The 19,713-nt window shown below is 45.2% G+C and overlaps 1 protein-coding gene and 1 long non-coding RNA gene across 4 annotated transcripts in view; one reads left to right on the top strand and one right to left on the bottom strand.

The window, feature by feature from the left end:
• The first annotated feature begins 201 nt into the window (after window positions 1-201).
• Window positions 202-19,713, top strand: part of LOC146666995 (sodium channel protein type 4 subunit alpha B-like) — a 60,730-nt gene continuing 41,218 nt past the window's right edge. The window contains exons 1-17 of one of the 3 annotated variants that reach the window (XR_014912837.1): window positions 202-3,707; window positions 5,711-5,885; window positions 5,985-6,122; window positions 6,281-6,391; window positions 6,487-6,566; window positions 9,260-9,388; window positions 11,000-11,085; window positions 11,379-11,579; window positions 12,411-12,474; window positions 12,548-12,689; window positions 12,778-12,981; window positions 15,774-15,870; window positions 16,040-16,269; window positions 16,916-16,987; window positions 17,073-17,168; window positions 17,236-17,583; window positions 17,673-17,838. Coding sequence is in view for 2 of the 3 variants with exons in the window: in XM_085415152.1 (XP_085271278.1) it covers window positions 3,502-3,707; window positions 5,711-5,885; window positions 5,985-6,122; window positions 6,281-6,391; window positions 6,487-6,566; window positions 9,260-9,388; window positions 11,000-11,085; window positions 11,379-11,579; window positions 12,411-12,474; window positions 12,548-12,689; window positions 12,778-12,981; window positions 15,774-15,870; window positions 16,040-16,269; window positions 16,916-16,987; window positions 17,073-17,168; window positions 17,236-17,583; window positions 17,673-17,838 (2,545 nt within the window). In the remaining variant the exon portion in view is untranslated. Of the gene's footprint in view, window positions 3,708-5,710; window positions 5,886-5,984; window positions 6,123-6,280; window positions 6,392-6,486; window positions 6,567-9,259; window positions 9,389-10,999; window positions 11,086-11,378; window positions 11,580-12,410; window positions 12,475-12,547; window positions 12,690-12,777; window positions 12,982-15,773; window positions 15,871-16,039; window positions 16,270-16,915; window positions 16,988-17,072; window positions 17,169-17,235; window positions 17,584-17,672; window positions 17,839-19,713 lie in introns of those variants that run through there. The other 2 variants (XM_085415152.1, XM_085415153.1) reach the window with 2 other exon arrangements.
• On the bottom strand, window positions 6,067-6,749 carry LOC146666996 (uncharacterized). Its single transcript, XR_014912838.1, has 3 exons — window positions 6,487-6,749; window positions 6,267-6,391; window positions 6,067-6,187 (listed from the first exon to the last, which is right to left on the bottom strand). It is a non-coding gene; the product is annotated as an uncharacterized LOC146666996 (long non-coding RNA).

Raw genomic sequence — 19,713 nt, 5'->3', positions numbered from 1 at the left:
TTGTCACCAGCAGTCGGTAAAACTGAACTCCTGGTTAAATATATAATTCTGCATATTTCCAGTTTACAGCAATGACACGTGAAGGGGTGAAAGCAAAGTATTCTATATATTGCACGCCCTTTGTTAATTTAGATTGTAAGATTGGTCAAAATCTTTGCTTCTTTTACTTCATTGTTACTTCATTTTCAGGGGCGATCGTGGCTCAAGAGTTGGGAGTTCGTCTTGTAATCGGAAGGTTGCCGGTTCGAGCCCCGGCTTGGACAGTCTCGGTCGTTGTGTCCTTGGGCGAGACACTTCACCTGTTGCCTACTGGTGGCGCCAGTGTCCGGCAGCCTCGCCTCTGTCAGGGCGCCCCAGGGTGGCTGTGGCTACAATGTAGCTGCCATCACCGGTGTGTGAATGTGTGGATGACTGGATATGTAAAGCGCTTTGGGGTCCTTAGGGACTAGTAAAGCGCTATATAAATACAGGCTTTTTACCATTTTCATTTTGTTTCTTTTGCAATATTTTATTTGACAATTCCTGTAACTGTGAAGTCGTGTGATCCGCAGCTGAGATTGGATTAATTTAATAAGCTTTGTTTTTCCAAAACTATGGCCATTACCACTACTGTGCTGCCTGTGCAGGTCAGCGGCCGGCCCGGGTTCGAATCCTTTGCCGCATGTCTTCTCTCTCCCTCTGTTTTCCTGTCACTCTTCACTGTTGCTATCAAATAACACCAGAAAAAAGGGCCAAAAAGAAAAGGCTAGCATCAATTAGCACAGAGCTAGCTAATGTCAATGTAACTCAGGGGGCTGTTACTGAGATTGGAGATGTAGACTGTTGACCAACAGGTGATGAAAGTGGAGAAATGGGCCCTGTACTGAATGAAGATGCACTCAGCTGCCTGGTTAACTCACTACAGACTGTTGTGCTAATGTTAGCACTGTCCTGATAACAGTAATTAGGCGTGTTATGGTTACAGTAGCTTTGTAGCATCAGGTAACATTAGCGGGTCGCACAGAATGAGGACCCAACTCAAACTGGGAGAGAGAAGACAAAACTGAATGGTCGGCAGTAGTGTGTGTATAAACACCTGGGGAATGAAAAGAGGCGTTCAGTGCATTCATCTCTCCATAGCCTGAGGTTACAGCTGCATGGCTTAGAGCGGTTAAGGGTCATTCACTTCTCCATGTGATGACAATGATCTTAAATGTAATTCTGGATTTAAAAGAAAACCAGTGAAGAGAAGCTAATATGCACATCTGTACACTGAAGGACATATTCTGGTCAAAAATGACTTTTCCAGCGTCGCTCTGAGACAGGATGTAAATAGATGTTTCTAGAACATATCTGGAGCTCCATGACTAGGCTTCATGTGTGAACAACACTCTCTGGTTCCAAAGGGTTCTGCAGCGAGGACCAATCGGTTTACACTCCGACGACATCTTTTTCATACCATTAAGAAACAAACACTCAGAGCTGCAACTACCAGAAACTGGCATTGTTGGCTGTGTGGCAGGCAGGCAGGAAAGAGCGGGACTGGAACTCAAAACAGCTTTATTGCTGGCAAAACTCACAAAAGCAAAGCAAAAACAAAACAAGACTTTGAACCGAGGTGCAGGAAAACTGGACAAACACACAGCATGTTGAGGGTACGACGCAACAGAGAGCAAAGGCAAACACGGGGCTTAATTTCACCAAGTAATCCTCCTCAGTCACTGCTCTGTTTCCTCCATTCAAAGCCTCAGCCACACAGGAAGCTTCTTTCTCACCACTCATTTCAGCTAATTTGCATACTGAATCATATCTCAGGAAGTTACCGTGACAAGAGAAAGACAGATTTAAATCTTACCACATTATTAAATTATTTTGAATTTTCTTCCTAGAGTAATCACTTGTTTTGCTCAATCGCCACAAGAGCACTTCCAATTCACTAATTACTTCAAGCTTTAAGTGTGTTAACTTCACACTATTCTAACACTTATGAAAGTAGCAAGCTGATTTTCATTACATATGTCTGTGTTCTTAGCCAGGTTTAATCAGTGTCTGTGCATTAATCTTCATGAGCTCTCTTGTATAAGGTTAATGCATTTTCTGTTTGTGTGATTTTGGATACGTTTCTTTTTTGGGGATCCGGCGGTTTGTCTGTGAATGTCACATTCCCGTGGCAGCGTGCTCTCTGCTCGCTCAGATTTGAAGTTTCATCTTTCGCTGTAGAAAGGAGTTTTCTTCCCACGCAGAGGGAACAGCAGACGCTAATGTTTGTGTCCCTTTTTACGGATTTAAACTCAAAGTAATGTGATTACTTCCACGCTTTAAACGCTGCGTGGTCTTACTTTCTCCATCGCTCCATATTATCCATTGTTGATCTGCACACGTCTGTTACCACGAATGTCGCACACGCTTATGTCATTCTCATGAGACACTCTCACAAAAAAAAATCACGGTTTAGTAGCACAGTAACGCAGCGTGCTTATGGGAAACTAACAGTAATCTAATTACATTTTTTGCAATAGTAGTCCCTTATATTACTTGTTAATTTAAAAAACTAAAAGAGATATAGGTATATACACACACGTATGTGTGTGGGAAGCTCACCTCCAATTATCCTTTCGACACACCGCACAACTCTCTGGAGAGCTTTGCAGTTGTTCAAAGCTGACCTCTCCCTTGTGTTTCCAAGGTTGTGAGTACAGCATGAACAGCGGCATTTTCCATGCTAATATTTTTTATGGGTGTTGTTACACATCAACAACCTTTTCAGATGTCCCTATAATCTCAGAGAGAAACTGTAAACGTTTTGCAGTGGGCAAAATGATCCCGTACTCAGAGGGAGAGCTTTATTACAACAAAGTAAATGTCCCTGAATGATGAGGGTGACGACACTTTGAATGCAGGAACATATTGATTGTAACTACCCCTGTGTTTATGAGCCATCGCCCCTTTCACTTTGTCTTTACCTGCAACCAAGAACAAAGACCACCAGTCCACCAGTAGCAACAATCCCACCACAGTTTCTCCAGAAATTACATAGTTGTTTTTTTTTCCTGTGGATATCACAATAAGAAAGTATGCAGTGAACTTGTCAAATTTACTCTATTTATTATGGAAATCGTGGAAATTGCCAGCAGCTGTTTGATGAAGACATAGTTTGATGTTTAGGATGAAACACGACCTAAACATACTTATTAACCTACCTATTAACCTAAGCAGTAATAAGTAGGTGATGAGGAATGTGAAGCCAAAAATGAATTAAAAAAGACAGAAATCTAACTGAAAGTGTGCAGAGTTAGTCAGTCAGATGGGTTTTCAGGGGAGGATGAAATCAGTAGACAGAATGGCTCAGATGTTTTTATCCACAGATGAACAGAGTTCTTATAAAACAACCAACAGCTTCATTCCTGTGTGTTTGTGTCTCTGTGTGTGATAGAGAGACTGTTTCCAGGAAATCAGGATGTGGGAGTCTCTTTGGGAGAACACGGTTCCCAATTCTGTTTCTTTGTGTGTGTCTTGTAACTAATGTGGGAGGAGCCATTGACAAACAGCTGGAGCAGAGAGCTGATCACTGAAAACAGATTCAGACAGAGAGACAGACAGAGCTGTATCAGTGAGAGGTGGGACGCCGAAGACAGAAAAATGTCTTTTTTTGATTTCTGGAGCAGCACGAAGGAGAGAGGTGCGCTGCTGAGGAGAGCCAATCAGCTGAGGCTGAATCCTTCACAGCTGTAAGTCTGATTTAAACTGGTTTTCAGTGAAACGTGTGGGACAGTGATAGACTTTGGTTCACAAACCTGCACTCCTTCCTCTGTGTAGAACTGCACTCCTAAAATGCTATTACTATTATAATTACTATTACGATCGTGGCTCCAGAGTTGGGAGTTCACCTTGCAATCGGAAGGTTGCCGGTTCGAGCCCCGGCTCGGACAGTCTTGGTCGTTGTGTCCTTGCGCAAGACACTTCACCCGTTGCCTACTGGTGGTGGTCAGAGGGCCCGGTGGCGCCAGTGTCCGGCAGCCTCGCCTCTGTCAGTGCGCCCCAGGGTGGCTGTGGCTACAATGTAGCTGCCATCACCAGTGTGTGAATGGGTGGATGACTGGATATGTAAAGCGCTTTGGGGTCCTTAGGGACTAGTAAAGTGCTATACACATACAGGCCATTTATGACAATGGAGGATATTTTTTAGAAGCATTGCTTTAGCAAAAAAAAGTAAGAAAATACTAAGAAAAATAATACCACAAATAAAACTGTGTTATTGGCACATAAAGTAGGTGGTTTATGGTTATATGGATCAAAATTAATGCTTCATATGTTTCTTTTACAGTTTCTTCTTTTTTACTTTTTGCTTTATTTGAGAGTTTTAGCATCTGAGAGTGGAGAGGAAAGAGGGGCAAAGTGTGCAGGGGACAGGCCTCTCTACTTTTACAATTAGGCTTAAAACTTCCCTTTTGATAAAGCATATCGTTAGGGCTGGATCAGGTGGGCGGCACAGGATTTCAGAAAGGATTTGTATTGAGTTTGTATTGAAGACAGCCTTTGTTCTTTATCATTCACATCTCTGCAAAGTTTTCCTCAATGAGCACATAAAAAACACACGTACAGCTACGCACTCTAGGTACAACTACACGTCAAGAGTCCTGAATGTGTGAAGAGGAAGCCTTACGTAACTTACAGGGAGTGCAGAATTATTAGGCAAATGAGTATTTTGTCCACATCATCCTCTTCATGCATGTTGTCTTACTCCAAGCTGTATAGGCTCGAAAGCCTACTACCAATTAAGCATATTAGGTGATGTGCATCTCTGTAATGAGAAGGGGTGTGGTCTAATGACATCAACACCCTATATCAGGTGTGCATAATTATTAGGCAACGTCCTTTCCTTTGGCAAAATGGGTCAAAAGAAGGACTTGACAGGCTCAGAAAAATCAAAGATTCAGCAGCTCCTAAATCTATTGTCCCCTGTTTAGCAGGATTGGGGCGGGTGGAGGTTTGCCCACAGCGGTCATGTCATGGGGGGATCCGGCGGTTTGTCTGTGAATGTCACATTCCCGTGGCAGCGTGCTCTCTGCTCGCTCAGATTTGAAGTTTCATCTTTCGCTGTAGAAAAGAGTTTTCTTCCCACGCAGAGGGAACAGCAGACGCTAATGTTTGTGTCCCTTTTTACGGATTTAAACTGAAAGTAATGTGATTACTTCCACGCTTTAAACGCTGCGTGGTCTTACTTTCTCCATCGCTCCATATTATCCATTGTTGATCTTCACACGTCTGTTACCAAGAATGTCGCACACGCTTATGTCATTGTCATGAGACACTCTCACAAACAAAATCACGGTTTAGTAGCACAGTAACGCAGCGTGCTTATGGGAAAGTAACAGTAATCTAATTACTTTTTTTGCAATAGTAGTCCCTTATATTACTTGTTAATTTAAAAAAAACTAATTGGATTACAGTATCGCATTACTTGCCTATTTCTGGTGCCTTAAATCTGACAAAATTAATTTCACACAAATACATTTAACTGATTTCTAAACGTGTGCGGTCTGTGGCGCCCCCTAAAGTAAACCCGTTTAGTGCTTTAGCTCGGGCTTATATCCCAGAGTGCTCACGACTTAATGAATGTTTTCTAAATAATCGGACTGTCATGAGAAGGATTAGTTTCAAACAGTGAAAGTAACCTGTCTCATGACAGTCCGATCAAAACACCAAAATGCCACCCCTATTTTCCCCGTAGAACCCTGCTGCTAGGTGACAACAAGATCCGGGCAGCACTGCAGGATGACAGCATGGTGTCTCTGCTGCCACCTGTGGGTACGGAGGTCTTCAGACACTTCACGACGGCCTCACAGGAAGTCCAACAACAACATGTAACTGGGGCAAAGGAGCGAAAGACGTGGAAGGATAAATGGGTACTGATCAAACTTTCAGCTGTCAATAACTGATAACTAATAAGTGCACTCGATAACGCTGATCAACGGCATGACGGGAAGGTCCTGTGTGTAACCTAGGTAACTCAGAAAAACCTGCCCAAACCAGCTGCTCACCTGGAGACTGGAAAGTCCCTCCCCTTAATCTATGGGGACCTGCCACCTCAGCTTCTCAACACCCCATTGGAGGATCTAGATCCCTTCTACCAATCACGCAAGGTCTCTGACCTGTCTCTTACCTGTCTGTCCCTCACCCGTCTGTCTCTCACCTGTCTGTCCCTCACCTGTCTGTCCCTCACCCATTTGTCTGTCTCTTACTTGTCTGTCTCTCACATGTCTGTCTCTCACATGTCTGTCTCTCACCTGTCTCTCTGCAGACCTTCATGGTTCTCAGTAAAGGAAACATCATTAACAGGTTTAGTGCTGACTCGTCTTGTTACCTGCTGAGTCCATTCAACCCGTTGAGGACCCTCGCCATCAAGACCCTTCTTCATCCATATCCTTTATGATGTCATAGTGTCAGGAGCCTCTGTGTGGTCAGGTTTTAGCTCTCTGGACCAGGTGAGCTGAGTTTTCCCTGAACTCTCACACATTCTTCAGTATATTCATCCTACTGGCGATCCTGGGCTTCGGTGTTCTGGAGTTCAAATTTCCTGTGGTGAAGTAAGATACACACACACACACACACACACACACACACACACACACACACACACACACACACACACACACACACACACACACACACACACGAACACACACACACGAACACACACACACACACACACACACACAGATCTTTCATCAGGAGCAGAAAAACACGACTAAGTGATGAACAGGGCTGTTGATGGCAGCATCGATGAGTCACAGCATGAGAATGGTTTTAAAGTCTAAATCCATGCTAAGGCTCAAAGACAAAGAGCCAGTCTGTCCTCAGTCTGTCCTCAGTCTGACAGCAGCAGCACACACAGGTCTGTAAAGGTCAAACTGACTTTGCTCGCTGTTGTCGAGACAGGAAATGCTCAGAATGTTCTGATATGTGAACAGATTTGTCATACAGACAATTAAGAGACGGCTTAAAAGGCCTGTTGTGATGTTTCTCCATCGAGACAGCTTTTGTGTGACTCGTCCATTTAGGAGAGATCTGCGGTGGAAGTGTTTGACTCCTCTTCAGTACAGGGAGTCCAGAATTATTAGGCAAGTTGTATTTTTGAGGAATAATTTTATTATTGAACAACAACCATGTTCTCAATGAACCCAAAACACTCATTAATATCAAAGCTGAATGTTTTTGGAAGTAGTTTTTAGTTTGTTTTTAGTTTTAGCTATTTTAGGGGGATATCTGTGTGTGCAGGTGACTATTACTGTGCACAATTATTAGGCAACTTAACAAAAAACAAATATATACCCATTTCAATTATTTATTTTTACCAGTGACACCAATATAACATCTCCACATTCACAAATATACATTTCTGACATTCAAAAACAAAACAAAAACAAATCAGCGACCAATATAGCCACCTTTCTTTGCAAGGACACTCAAAAGCCTGCCATCCATGGATCCTGTCAGTGTTTTGATCTGTTCACCATCAACATTGCGTGCAGCAGCAACCACAGCCTCCCAGACACTGTTCAGAGAGGTGTACTGTTTTCCCTCCTTGTAAATCTCACATTTGATGATACCAGCCCAAACCAGTACTCCACCTCCACCTTGCTGGCGTCTGAGTGGGACTGGAGCTCTCTGCCCTTTACCAATCCAGCCACGGGCCCATCCATCTGGCCCATCAAGACTCACTCTCATTTCATCAGTCCATAAAACCTTAGAAAAACCAGTCTTGAGATATTTCTTGGCCCAGTCTTGATGTTTCAGCTTGTGTGTCTTGTTCAGTGGTGGTCGTCTTTCAGCCTTTCTTACCTTGGCCATGTCTCTGAGTATTGCACACCTTGTGCTTTTGGGCACTCCAGTGATGTTGCAGCTCTGAAATATGGCCAAACTGGTGGCAAGTGGCATCTTGGCAGCTGCACGCTTGACTTTTCTCAGTTCATAGGCAGTTATTTTGCGCCTTGGTTTTTCCACACGCTTCTTGCGACCCTGTTGACTATTTTGAATGAAACGCTTGATTGTTCGATGATCACGCTTCAGAAGCTTTGCAATTTTGAGACTGCTGCATCCCTCTGCAAGATATCTCACTATTTTTGACTTTTCTGAGCCTGTCAAGTCCTTCTTTTGACCCATTTTGCCAAAGGAAAGGACGTTGCCTAATAATTATGCACACCTGATATAGGGTGTTGATGTCATTAGACCACACCCCTTCTCATTACAGAGATGCACATCACCTAATATGCTTAATTGGTAGTAGGCTTTCGAGCCTATAAAGCTTGGGGTAAGACAACATGCATGAAGAGGATGATGTGGACAAAATACTCATTTGCCTAATAATTCTGCACTCCCTGTATAATGGAAGCACTTTACTGTCTCAGACCTGCTGTGTTCCCGAGGAGGGAGCAAGCATCGAAGCCGTTTGGAAAGGGCGGGGGGATGTGTGTGCGTGTCCAGAGTTTAGCTGAGACAGTGTCCTTCACCCTGCCAGGCTAAATAAACAGTCTTCCAGCCAACCCAGGTGGCCTTGTAGGGAATGGGAAGGAACAGACTAAACACAGTCGTTATCAGGGTGTTGTTGTTCGGCTCCAGCCTTGAGCCCACAGCTGGCGCCGAAGGGACAGCCGCATTATGATGGTGATTTTTCTTTTATGCGGACAACTCATGAGAATTTCAAAGCTGTTCTTTAACACTCCGACACTGGTCTCTCAATCTCCCGTTGCAGAGCCGCGAGCTTCTCCATGATGTTATCAAACTTGCGCTCCGTGGTCTTGTCATTCTTGTGCTCAAAGAGCAGATTCTGAGACCTCACGACCGCAGAGAGCTGCTCCAAGATGTGATCCAACTTTCACTCAGAGGTCTTATTCTGAGTATTCATGGCAGCCATAAGATTCTCCAAGCTCTTAACCATGCTGCACTCAGTGAGCCCATTCTGAGACGTCGCGCCTCGTCCCATTGTTTCAATCCCAGCGGGCAGCCTTGGGGGGGTTTGAACAGCTGGTTCCACTTTCTTAATTCTCCGATAAGCCAGGGCCAAGCCAGCTCCGATCAGCAAGAACCCTGTTTTCATGGTTCCGAATAGGTAGATATCTTCAGCGTCCTCGATCCACAGTCCTGCCAGGCACACGATCCTCCATGTCTGCCACCCGTCCATCGTGTATCCGGCAGGGAAAGTCCCTCCAGGGCACTCGGGCTCTCCCGAGCCCAGACTTCTCTGGTGTGAAAGCTCTCTGTCTCACGTTTATGTGAACAGGTACGTGTACATGGCAATCTTCGTGTTTGAGGCTCTGGTGAAAGTCGTGGCGAGAGGCTTCTGTGTGGGACGCTTCACCTTCCTCAGAGATCCCTGGAACTGGCTGGACATCATCATCATCAGCACCCTGTAAGGCTCAATAACACACCTCACACTCTCACACAGACTGTATGTACAGCCATGAATCTGCATTCTTTCTAATGACCAGCAGGGGGCAACTTCAGGTTGCACAAACAAAATTCAGTGTAATCTGTTTTAGATTTATTGGAAAACGGCTGACATGAAGTTGGTGAGACTTATTTCTCTGCCGTGATTCTCCGACACGTACAGTTATTGGAAAAGAAAGTTTTCACAGGACGATCCTGAGAAAAAAAACAAGTCCAGCCTTATTGCCTTCATGGGAGTTAAGAGGGTAAGCAGCAGCCAGGTGCTCCTAATCGAGCCAGACTGATTAGTCATACAGAAAATGATCACATCAAGCTGTTGCTGCTGAAGGTGTCTCTCCAAGCTCATTGATGAGGTACAATTAGGACTGCTTATACTGTGAGTTTGTTAATGGAAGAGCTCCTCTTTGTTCACTTCTTTAACCTCCTAGGACCTGGCGTCCACGTGTGGACATCACATTTTGGGTTATTTAGACCGAAATACTCAATTTCGCTCTGCAACGGCCTGATATCCACTCACGAGGACATTATACTCCTACTGTTCTACTGAAATTTTAAACAAATATCCTCATATGTGGCTTTCATTTTTCTTAGAAACAAAAATTAGGTAAAAAAAAAATAATCTGGTAATTCTTTATTGTTACATTCATCAGGTCCCAAAATGCCCAAATATCAAAGAGAAATTAAAAATGCATGCCGAGGAAGAGTTCGGATCTTAGGGGGTTAATGTTGGTTACAGATTAACGTGATCCAAAAAACAGGAAACAGTATAAAAGAGCCTTCACAATAAGAGCCTCTCAGTCCTGAATAACAAGGCTCACTGCAGCTCAGAAAATACTCAAGAAATGTGATCCACCGATTGAATCCACTCAATGCTGGACGTGACCTTTACAGTTACACCAACACAGTTCTTGTCAGTGTGGTCTCATATCCATAGATCCATGTCCGTGCAAATAAGGTGGGCTTTTTCCAGCTGTGAAGATGAAAATGATCTTTTTGCTGCTTTCACCACCACATCCATCCATCTAGTTTTCTTCTGCTTATCTGAAGCTGGGTTGCAGGGACAGCAGCCTAAGCAGAAAAGCCGAGATCTCTCCACGATGTCCTTGGCCTGTCCCGGGGCCGTTCCTTTGTTATTACCCTTATATTTCGAGTTTAGTTGTTCCTTGGTTCAGGCACTGAAACTCCTTGTTTAGGTCTGGCACTCTTTCAGTGTTTGAATCCAGGATGACATCAAACACTGTCCCAGCAAACTGACCACAGAGACTCTTGATGTTTCTTAAGGCTTGGTAACAAGCTAACCTCCTGTAGCTGAACGCTCGCTGTGCTGCTCTGCTTTCCTGTGTAGCTTTCCTGTGTACGTCTCCTCTACCTTTGTCACTGATAAAGGTTTTAGATTTATATTAGGACACTAACTGTCACGTCCTCATCACCGGCTTTGCTTCTGTATGTTCTGCTCGACACACTTTGGCTTTTTCCTGCTCGGCTGTAAATGTGTCTTTATGTTTTACAGCTGCTTTAATCACTGCTTCATGATGATGATGATGAAGGTGGTGATGATGACTCTGTGTCTCAGATTGGTGTCACAGTTCGTAGATTTGGGGAAGTTTGCTGTGCTGATGACGATTTCTCTGCTGCTGAAGATCTTCACATGCAGCCGAGGTGTGTGTGTGTCTGTGTGTGTGTGTGTCTGTGTGTGTCTGTGTGTGTGTCTGTGTGTGTGTGTGTGTCTGTGTGTGTCTGTGTGTGTGTGCGCGTGTGTGCGTGCGTGTGTGTCTGTGTGTGTGTGTGTGTGTGTCTGTGTGTGTGTGTGCGTGTGTGCGTGCGTGTGTCTGTGTGTGTGTGTGTGTCTGTGTGCGTGTGTCTGTGTGCGTGTGTCTGTGTGTGTGCGCGCATGCACATGCGTGTGTGCGTGTGCATGTGACTTGTATTCACAGCGGGGGCTGTCTTTACAGGTCTGAAGAAGACAGTCGAAGCTCTTGTCCAATCGGTGAAGAGGCTTGGTTGTGTCATCATCCTGACGTTGTTCTGCCTTAGCATCTTGGCTATGATTGGTTTACAGCTCTTCACGGGAACCCTGAAGAACAAATGTGTCATCTGGTCGATGAACACAAACACGACAGAGTTCGATTTCCACAACCACACCACCTCTCCAGGTATGATGGTCGTACCACGTCCTGATTGGCCGGTTAGCCTTTTAAGACAGTTAGATGGCTGACTCGCAGGTCTTCTTCCAACATTACAATGAAAGCAGTGGAAAGAGATCTCATGTGAGATAAATGGTAAATGGCCTGTATTTATATAGCGCTTTACTAGTCCCTAAGGACCCCAAAGCGCTTTACATATCCAGTCACACACCCATTCACACACTGGTGATGGCAGCTACATTGTAGCCACAGCCACCCTGGGGCGCACTGACAGAGGCGAGGCTGCCAGACACTGGCGCCACCGGGCCCTCTGACCACCACCAGTAGGCAACGGGTGAAGTGTCTTGCCCAAGGACACAACGACCAAGACTGTCCAAGCCGGGACTCGAACCGGCAACCTTCCGATTACAAGGCGAACTCCCAACTCTTGAGCCACGATCGCCCCACGATCAGGTGAACCTCTGAGGAAAAGTCTTCAGGTCCAAAAACAGTTTTATTTGTTGTTATCAGATTTTAAAATCACCCACAATAATGTAGATGCTGAGAATTGCAGCATAAATGTGACCTTGAATCTGTCATTGAGAGTATTTCCTGGCTCAGTGATGTATTAAACATGTCCGTGAAGACAGCTCTGCAGCACAGTCCCTCAGTGCTCGTCCAGGGATGTTATCAGGACCTGGGGCTCTGCGAGAATTGATCCTGGTATTAGAAAGTTTAGAAATGTTCAGCTGGCTTTGTAGTGCAGACTTCAGCACCTGTCATCGTTGCCACCCCTGCCCTTAAATTAGAAAGGTGAAACATGATCCGTTTGTACGGTTTGGATGTCTGTCTGCCTTCTAGAAAACTATTACTACATTCCTGGACATCCTGATCCTCTGGTGTGTGGAAACCAGTCAGACGCTGAGTAAGTAAACATGAGTCTCTTACATTCACTGACAGCAACAACAATAAAAACAAACTGTTTTTTATGTGTTCAGGTGGTGTCCAGATGGTTTCACCTGTGTGAAAGCAGGAAGTAACCCAAACTTCGGATACACCAGCTACGACTCGTTTTTCTGGTCTCTGATGTCACTTTTCAGACTCATGATGCACGACTTCTGGGAAGGCCTGATGCAGTTGGTCAGTAACTCACCGATGACCACATGCAGGCTCCTCCCAGTACTCCGGTTGTCTCATCTGTTTCTCTCACCTGTCTGTCCCTTTGCAGACGTTGCGAACTGCAGGAAAATCCTATCTGATCGTCTTTCTGTTCGTCTTCTTCCCGGGTTGTTTCTTCCTGCTCAGTCTCATTTTGGCAGTGGTTGTTGTGACACGAGCGGAGCAAGAAGAGACTCAAGATGCCGAGGCCATACAAAGAGAAGAAGAGTTCGGACGGATTGTGGAGGTGCTGAAGAGGAGAGAGGAGGAGGAGGTCAGTAAGGACTCATTGCTTCCACAGGAATTAGGAGGGCAATGAGCAGCCAAATACTAATCAAGTCTAATCAGATTTAGTTCATTGGTTGGTCATCAGTAAGTGTGTGCACCTCTTTAACAGCAGATTTTGTCAGTTTGCTGTGGAGCATCCAGGTGTGTGCTAACACAATACCACATTCTCTCCAGGACTGGGTGCTGCACCTTCAAAAACACAAAAGCAGGAATCAATGATCCACACACGGGAATAAAGTTGCTTCTTATTTGCTGAACCTTGTGTCACATGTTACAGGTGCAACTTTTTTACGTCTACCTAACTTACAGCCCTCTCTTCTTCTGAATTCTTACGTTTATCTCGACTTCTGGAACAGACTCAACACCGCTGTTGGGTCTGTGCTACAGCAGGCCCGCTGGTTCACACTGATTCCTGTAAAGAAGGAAATACAGAACAGCAATCGATCGGTTTTCACATGCTACAGCAAGGGGAGGATCTCGGGGCAGCCCTTCTGCCCTCGAGCTCAGATTACTCCAAAGAACCAGCCCCCGCTTGCAGCCTTTTTTTGTGTGACACACAGTTTACACAAACACCCATTGTAAAAAACCCCTATGGTCACAAAAGGTTAAAACACTGTGTGTGTGTGTGTGTCCGCATGTGCACGTGAGTGAGTGTGTGTGGATGGGGGTACGTTTGTGTGACTTCCTGCTGAGGATGTGCCTACAGTTACACTATAGCCCCCCTCACCATTCAACAGGCTGGGGAGGGCAACAGAAACAGAAGCATGTCTCTGAGCACACAGTTTAAGGCCAGGCTTACAAACTTAAGTACAATAATGGCAACATTTAACAATTTCAGCCTAACAACCACCTTTCCTGGCCTCGCCAGTATAGCAACACACAATGCCCTATCTCAACAATCAACCTACTCTGTGCGCTTCTCCAGAGAAATAAACATGAACTTAAGACGCCTGTACTAATAATAACTGTTATGCATATATAAACAAATGATTCATTATGATACAAACTCCGTCCCAAACTCCACCAACTGGGACTTAACTCCTCTCTGTGCAACTGGATTGTGGACTTCCTCACTAACCGTAGACAGAGTGTCAGAGTGGGTAAGAACACCTCTTCCACCCTTGTGGTCAACACCGGTGCCCCTCAGGGGTGTGTTCTGAGCCCTCTGCTATACACTCTCTTCACCCATGACTGTATTTCCTCCTGCGCGTCCAATCTCATTGTTAAGTTTGCAGATGACACTACAGTGCTCGGACTTATATCCAACAATGATGAGACAAACTATAGGACAGAGGTACAACAACTAGAGTCATGGTGCCACGACAATAACTTGGTCTTAAACACCAAAAAGACCAAGGAGATCATTGTAGATTTCCGGAAGAGGGGTCATAACAACCATCTGCCTCTCTTCATTGGCAGTGAGGCGGTGGAGAGGGTGAGCAGTTTTAAATTCTTGGGGGTAACTGTGACCGAGGACCTGTCCTGGGGCAACCATATCACTTTAGTTGCACGGAAGGCCCAACAGCGCTTCTACCACCTGAGGAGACTGCGGAGCGCACACATTCCCAGATCTCTGATGTTGAACTTCTACAACTGTGCCATCAGCAGCGTTCTGACGTATGGATTTCTAGTGTGGTTCCCCAGCTGCACCAAGGCCGATCAGCAAGCACTCCAGCGGGTGGTGAAAGAAGCTGGCAGAATTATTGGAACAAGTCTGCCAGAGATCAGTAATATCTTCCCCACTCGCTGTCTGAGGAGGCCAGAACATCCAGACTGGCCAACAGCCTGTATCCACAGGCTGTGAGGCTCCTGAATTCTCTACCCCCCCCCCCCCCTCTCATGGACAATAACCATATTCAATTTCTTAATAGCACTGAACTGGTTTAAGGATTGTCTTGTTGTACTGGAGTCACACTGGGTTAAATACTTACACTTGGGCTTTAAGGGGTATTTATTATTTTTTTCATTATTTTATTTACGGGTTGTACGGAAGCCCCAAACGTAATTTCATTGTTCTCTGACAATGACAATAAATAAATAAATAAATAAAAATACCACACTGGGCATTGCAGCAAATTCACGGCAAGAACTGATGTTCAGAGAAACCACAGAGAAACCCCAGTTACTGTGGCTGAGGTCCAACAGCCCCACCTCAGACTCTACAGGCCTCATTGAGCAGGTTGATGGGCTCCATGGCCACGACAAAAGGGAGATCAGAGTCGCCTTTATTGGTCGTGTATATGCGCAGACACATACGAGGAATTCGGTTCCGGTAGATGACGACTCTCAAGCACAGCAATTTAAATCACAACAATATGTAAACAACACAATAGAAACAATATAAAATAACCATAAGGTGTGTGTCTCTAGGAGGAGAGCCACACCAACAGCTGAGCTCTGACAGCTTGGAGCACTGGCACACTAGGCCCAGGTGTTGCCAGTGTTGCTAAAACATTCCACACCTGTACAAAATATACTGGAATAACACGAGTAGGTCTATTATCGGGCTTTAGTTCTGTTCATATATCAAACACGTCCTATTCTTCATCTAAATATCCTTCTGTGTCTAGCATGTGACCGATCCTGCAGACCTGTCGGCAGCATTTAAAATCCAGCTGTTCCAAAGACCTTTCACCAGCTTCTTCTCAACTTATTGTGTCAGCCGTGATCTTTCTGACACAAAATAACCCTGTTTGGAAACTGTTCAGAGTACTGTGGGATGGCTCTGCTGAAATCGTCATTTAGCATAACTGAATTTGGGTGTTTTGTTATGGACAGCAGGCTTCCAGCAGGGCAGAGACTCCAGAGCAACAGGACTCACTGCAGAAGAAGAAATCAGCTGGTATACGAGCTACTAAGCAAGAATACGTTGAAGGTAAACAGATATTTACCTCCACCTCTTTAACCTCCACCTTCCTTCATTGGGACAGGACAACACGCTCTGTCACTGAGAGCAGTCACAGACAAACGCGAAGAGCCGAGGCTCTGCAGACAACTTAATGCTGACACAGTTTGTGGCCTCACAGAGTAGCTTTGTGTTGCAGAGGCAGAGGAACACCACCGGCCTTTGTGCTGCACCTGCACTGACGCCTTCCTGAAGGGGGACTGTTGTGGCTGCTGGCGATGGCTCAAACAGCAGTTTCACACTTTTATCACGAACCCTTTCTTTGACCTGGTCATCATCATCTGCATCATTGTTAGCACCATCTTCACAGCCATGGAACATTACCCTATGATGGTGGAGTTCATGGAGACCCTGGTCATCGCTGAGCTGGTGAGTGTTGAAGAAGTGTCTGCAGACCCTGTTATCTCCTACTTGGTTAATTTAATGGCAGCTTCTTCACTGCAGGCTAAAATCAGGACTTTTCCATTCTGCTCCCTTAGTTTGGTGTAGACTTGATCAGTCGGAGGGACCATATGTTCTTCTTCGATGTGCCTCCATGACCAATTTAGTGATGAATGCTTTTAGCGGGTTCTTCAGCCACCTAGCAAGAGTGGTTTAAAATGTCCACTCAGAGCAACTACATCACAAATGGTAACAAACCAACGGTACAAACCTGTAAACGACCTGCATAACTGAGAGGAAAAGCAGCACAGTGAGGTAAAAATGTAACGGGGGTACAGTATAAACCTCTGGCAAGTCTCGAGAAAAGTAAGGATCAGCTGGGATTCAGAGGGAGCTTTACTGAGGTTTATTTACACCGTGAGTCTTTTTGCAGTAACAGTGATGCCTGGTCAGAGTGATCTACCTTTACATGGGTGACATTTCACAGGAAAATTATTGTTTTGTTGGAACTTCTACTTCTGCACGGGACTCGGTGTGTTCGAGGTTTTTCGTCCGCCTGTCTGCCGATGGTTGGATGAATTGGATGCAAAACATGCTTCTACTCTGTGACCTCTGACCCCTTTGAACTGTGCAGGTCTTCCGTGTGATCTTTGCAGCTGAGATGATCATCAAACTTGTCGCACTGGGCCTGCATGGATACTTCCAGGTCAGATTTGTAGTTTCTTCTCAACAGTTCAGCGATCTGCCATTTTCAAAGAAACATTTGTGATTGTTTGTTGTCGTGGTTACAGGTGCGCTGGCATATCTTCGACTTTATCCTCGTCATCATTTCTCTGGTGCAGCTGGGACTGGCTGACGTTGAGGGTCTATCTTTGCTTCTTCTTCCGGTTAGTATAACATCACCATCACTGTCATCATCATCATCTGTTCTCACGTATCTTTCTGTTTGTCCAGTTTCGAGTGTTTCGGCTGGCCCGTTGGTGGCCGATGCTCCACATGTTTTTGAAGATCGTCTGGGCCTCAGTGGGGAACCTGACTCTGGTTCTCTTCATCACGGTCTTCATGTTCTCTGTGGCGGGCGTGCAGCTGTTCCAGTCGGACTACAAAGCTAACGTCTGTCGCATTTCTCATGACTGCCAGCTTCCTCGTTGGCATATGGAAGACTTTTTCCACACCTTCATGCTTGTCTTCAGGGTCTTGTGTGGACTGTGTTTAGAGTCTTTATGGGATTGCATGGAGGTCTCGAATGATGGCATGTGTGTGACCTTCTTCATGATTGTCCTGATTGTTGGAAAGCTGCTGGTGAGTCTCTTTACACTTAACAACCTAGAATGACCCAGTCCACCTTAGTCCAATCAGAGTTTTTGAATGAGTTCCTGGTCTGTTTGCAGATCCTACATCTGTTCCTGAATTTATTGTTCATCAATGTTCAGCTGGTGGATTCAGAAGACAAAACAACAAACATCCTGCAGAGTACCATGAAACAGACCAGAACCTGGATCCCCAAGAGAATCTGGACTTTGTGGGGGAAGAACTACGTTGACCAAGATCACAAAGGTGGTTTTTGTTTGTATATTTGTCTTTGTAGGTTCTCAGTTATCCAGGTCACAGTAATCCAAGGAGCTTGTTTTGTGCCATTACTTTATTGCTGTTTTGGGGGTCTGCATTATTAACATGGAATGTAGATATAACACTGGCACAGCCACAACGAGGTAACATATTAGTCAAAGTCAAGCTAAACTTTATTGTCATCTCCGCTAAATGGCAAATGGCCTGTATTTGTATAGTGCATTACTTAGTCCCCTATGGTAATGGTAAATGGACTGGTTCTTATATAGCGCTTTTCCACTCTTCTGAGCACTCAAAGCGCTTTACACAACTTGTGCATTCACCCATTCACACCCATTCGCACAAGCACAACTGACATTCACACACATTCATACTCCGATGAATGCGTCGGAGAGCAATTTCGGGTTAGTATCTTGCCCAAGGATATTTGGCATGCAGACTAGGGGAAGCTGGGAATCGAACCACCAACCTTCCGATCAGTAGATGACCTGCTCTACCACCTGAGCTACAGCCACCCACCTATGGACCAAAAGTACTTTACACTGCATTCAGTCATCCGCCCATTCACACACTGGTGATGGCCAGCTACATTGTAGCCACAGCTGCCCTGGGGCGCACTGACTGCTACAGCCAGTGCAGCATATAAAGACAAGACAACGAGGGTCCGGTTACATCAGTGCAAAAAAACCCCCTAATAAATGGATATAAAAGGAGTAGAAAAATAAATATACACTTAAGACTAAGACTTAGTGAAGCCCTGTCTTGAAGCCTGAAACTGGATGTTTACAAACTGTATGTGTTGAGTGAGGGTTAGATCTGACTGCGACAGTGAGGGACTCTGCTCACTACTCATTGGTAATAAGATATAAAGTGGATTCACACATAGCAAAATCCGTATGGCCCAGATCTGGCCCACACAATGTGTTTACACATGGCCCACTTACCCAAAGAATGATGGCCTAGATTTGGTGGCCTAGATCTGGTTTGCCAGAGGTGGCCCACACATGGGCCAGCACAAGACCAGTTGCAGACACACTTGTGGTCCTGATCTGGCCCATGTGTGGATTCCCCCTGATCTGGGCCACAAAAAGGGACGTCGTTCTTTGCGGTATATGGGCCATGTGTAAGTTGTGTGCAGCCACGGGCCAGTTGAAGACACACTGCTGGCCCAGAACAGTTTCAGCTCTGGCCCCAGATGTCAGCCTAATGTGTCCCTTAATCAAGCCATGTAATAACAACATAATGGTGTGAAATGAACATGGCAAAACTCTGTTCAGATAGTGAATGGACTGATTCTTATATAGCACTTTTTTACTCACTCATATTACTCAAAATGCTCTATACAACATGCCACATTCACCCAATCACACACTTTCTCTAAACTGAGTGCTTCCTAACTACATTCCTACACATTCACACTCTTGACATGCAGACTGGAGGAACCAAGGGTTGAACCACTAACCTTCGGATCAGTGGGTGACCTGCTCTATCTCCTGAGCTGCCGCCACCTAGTGGTAAACATGAGTAAACCCTCACTAGGTTTTGGATAAAGTGTACACTCACAAACCTGTCAAACCTGCATTTGAAACGTTGGCTACCATAGCATTGCAACATGGGTCTTCTAACTAAAATAGGAAATAGGAACATAAATAGTGCCATCATTGCCAGACCTGGCCCACATCTGGTTGACACACACCCTGCCATGACACCAGTCAGTCAGAAGTGCCAGTTTGATGCCAGATCCGGGCCAGACCTGTGTGCTTTGTGGGTTGTAGTTCCAACCTAAATCCTCCCGTGCTTCCTTCTCGTCAACAAGACTTCAAACTAGTGACTGAGACCATAAATTCATTAGTGAGCTGAGAG

This window comes from Rhamphochromis longiceps, linkage group LG7 (assembly GCF_057381845.1).
Source record: "Rhamphochromis longiceps isolate RC_006_pf linkage group LG7, R_longiceps_female_GT1.1, whole genome shotgun sequence".
Classification (NCBI taxonomy): domain Eukaryota; kingdom Metazoa; phylum Chordata; class Actinopteri; order Cichliformes; family Cichlidae; genus Rhamphochromis; species Rhamphochromis longiceps.
Note: the sequence above shows the minus strand (reverse complement) of the source record. Positions and strands in the feature narration are given on the sequence as shown.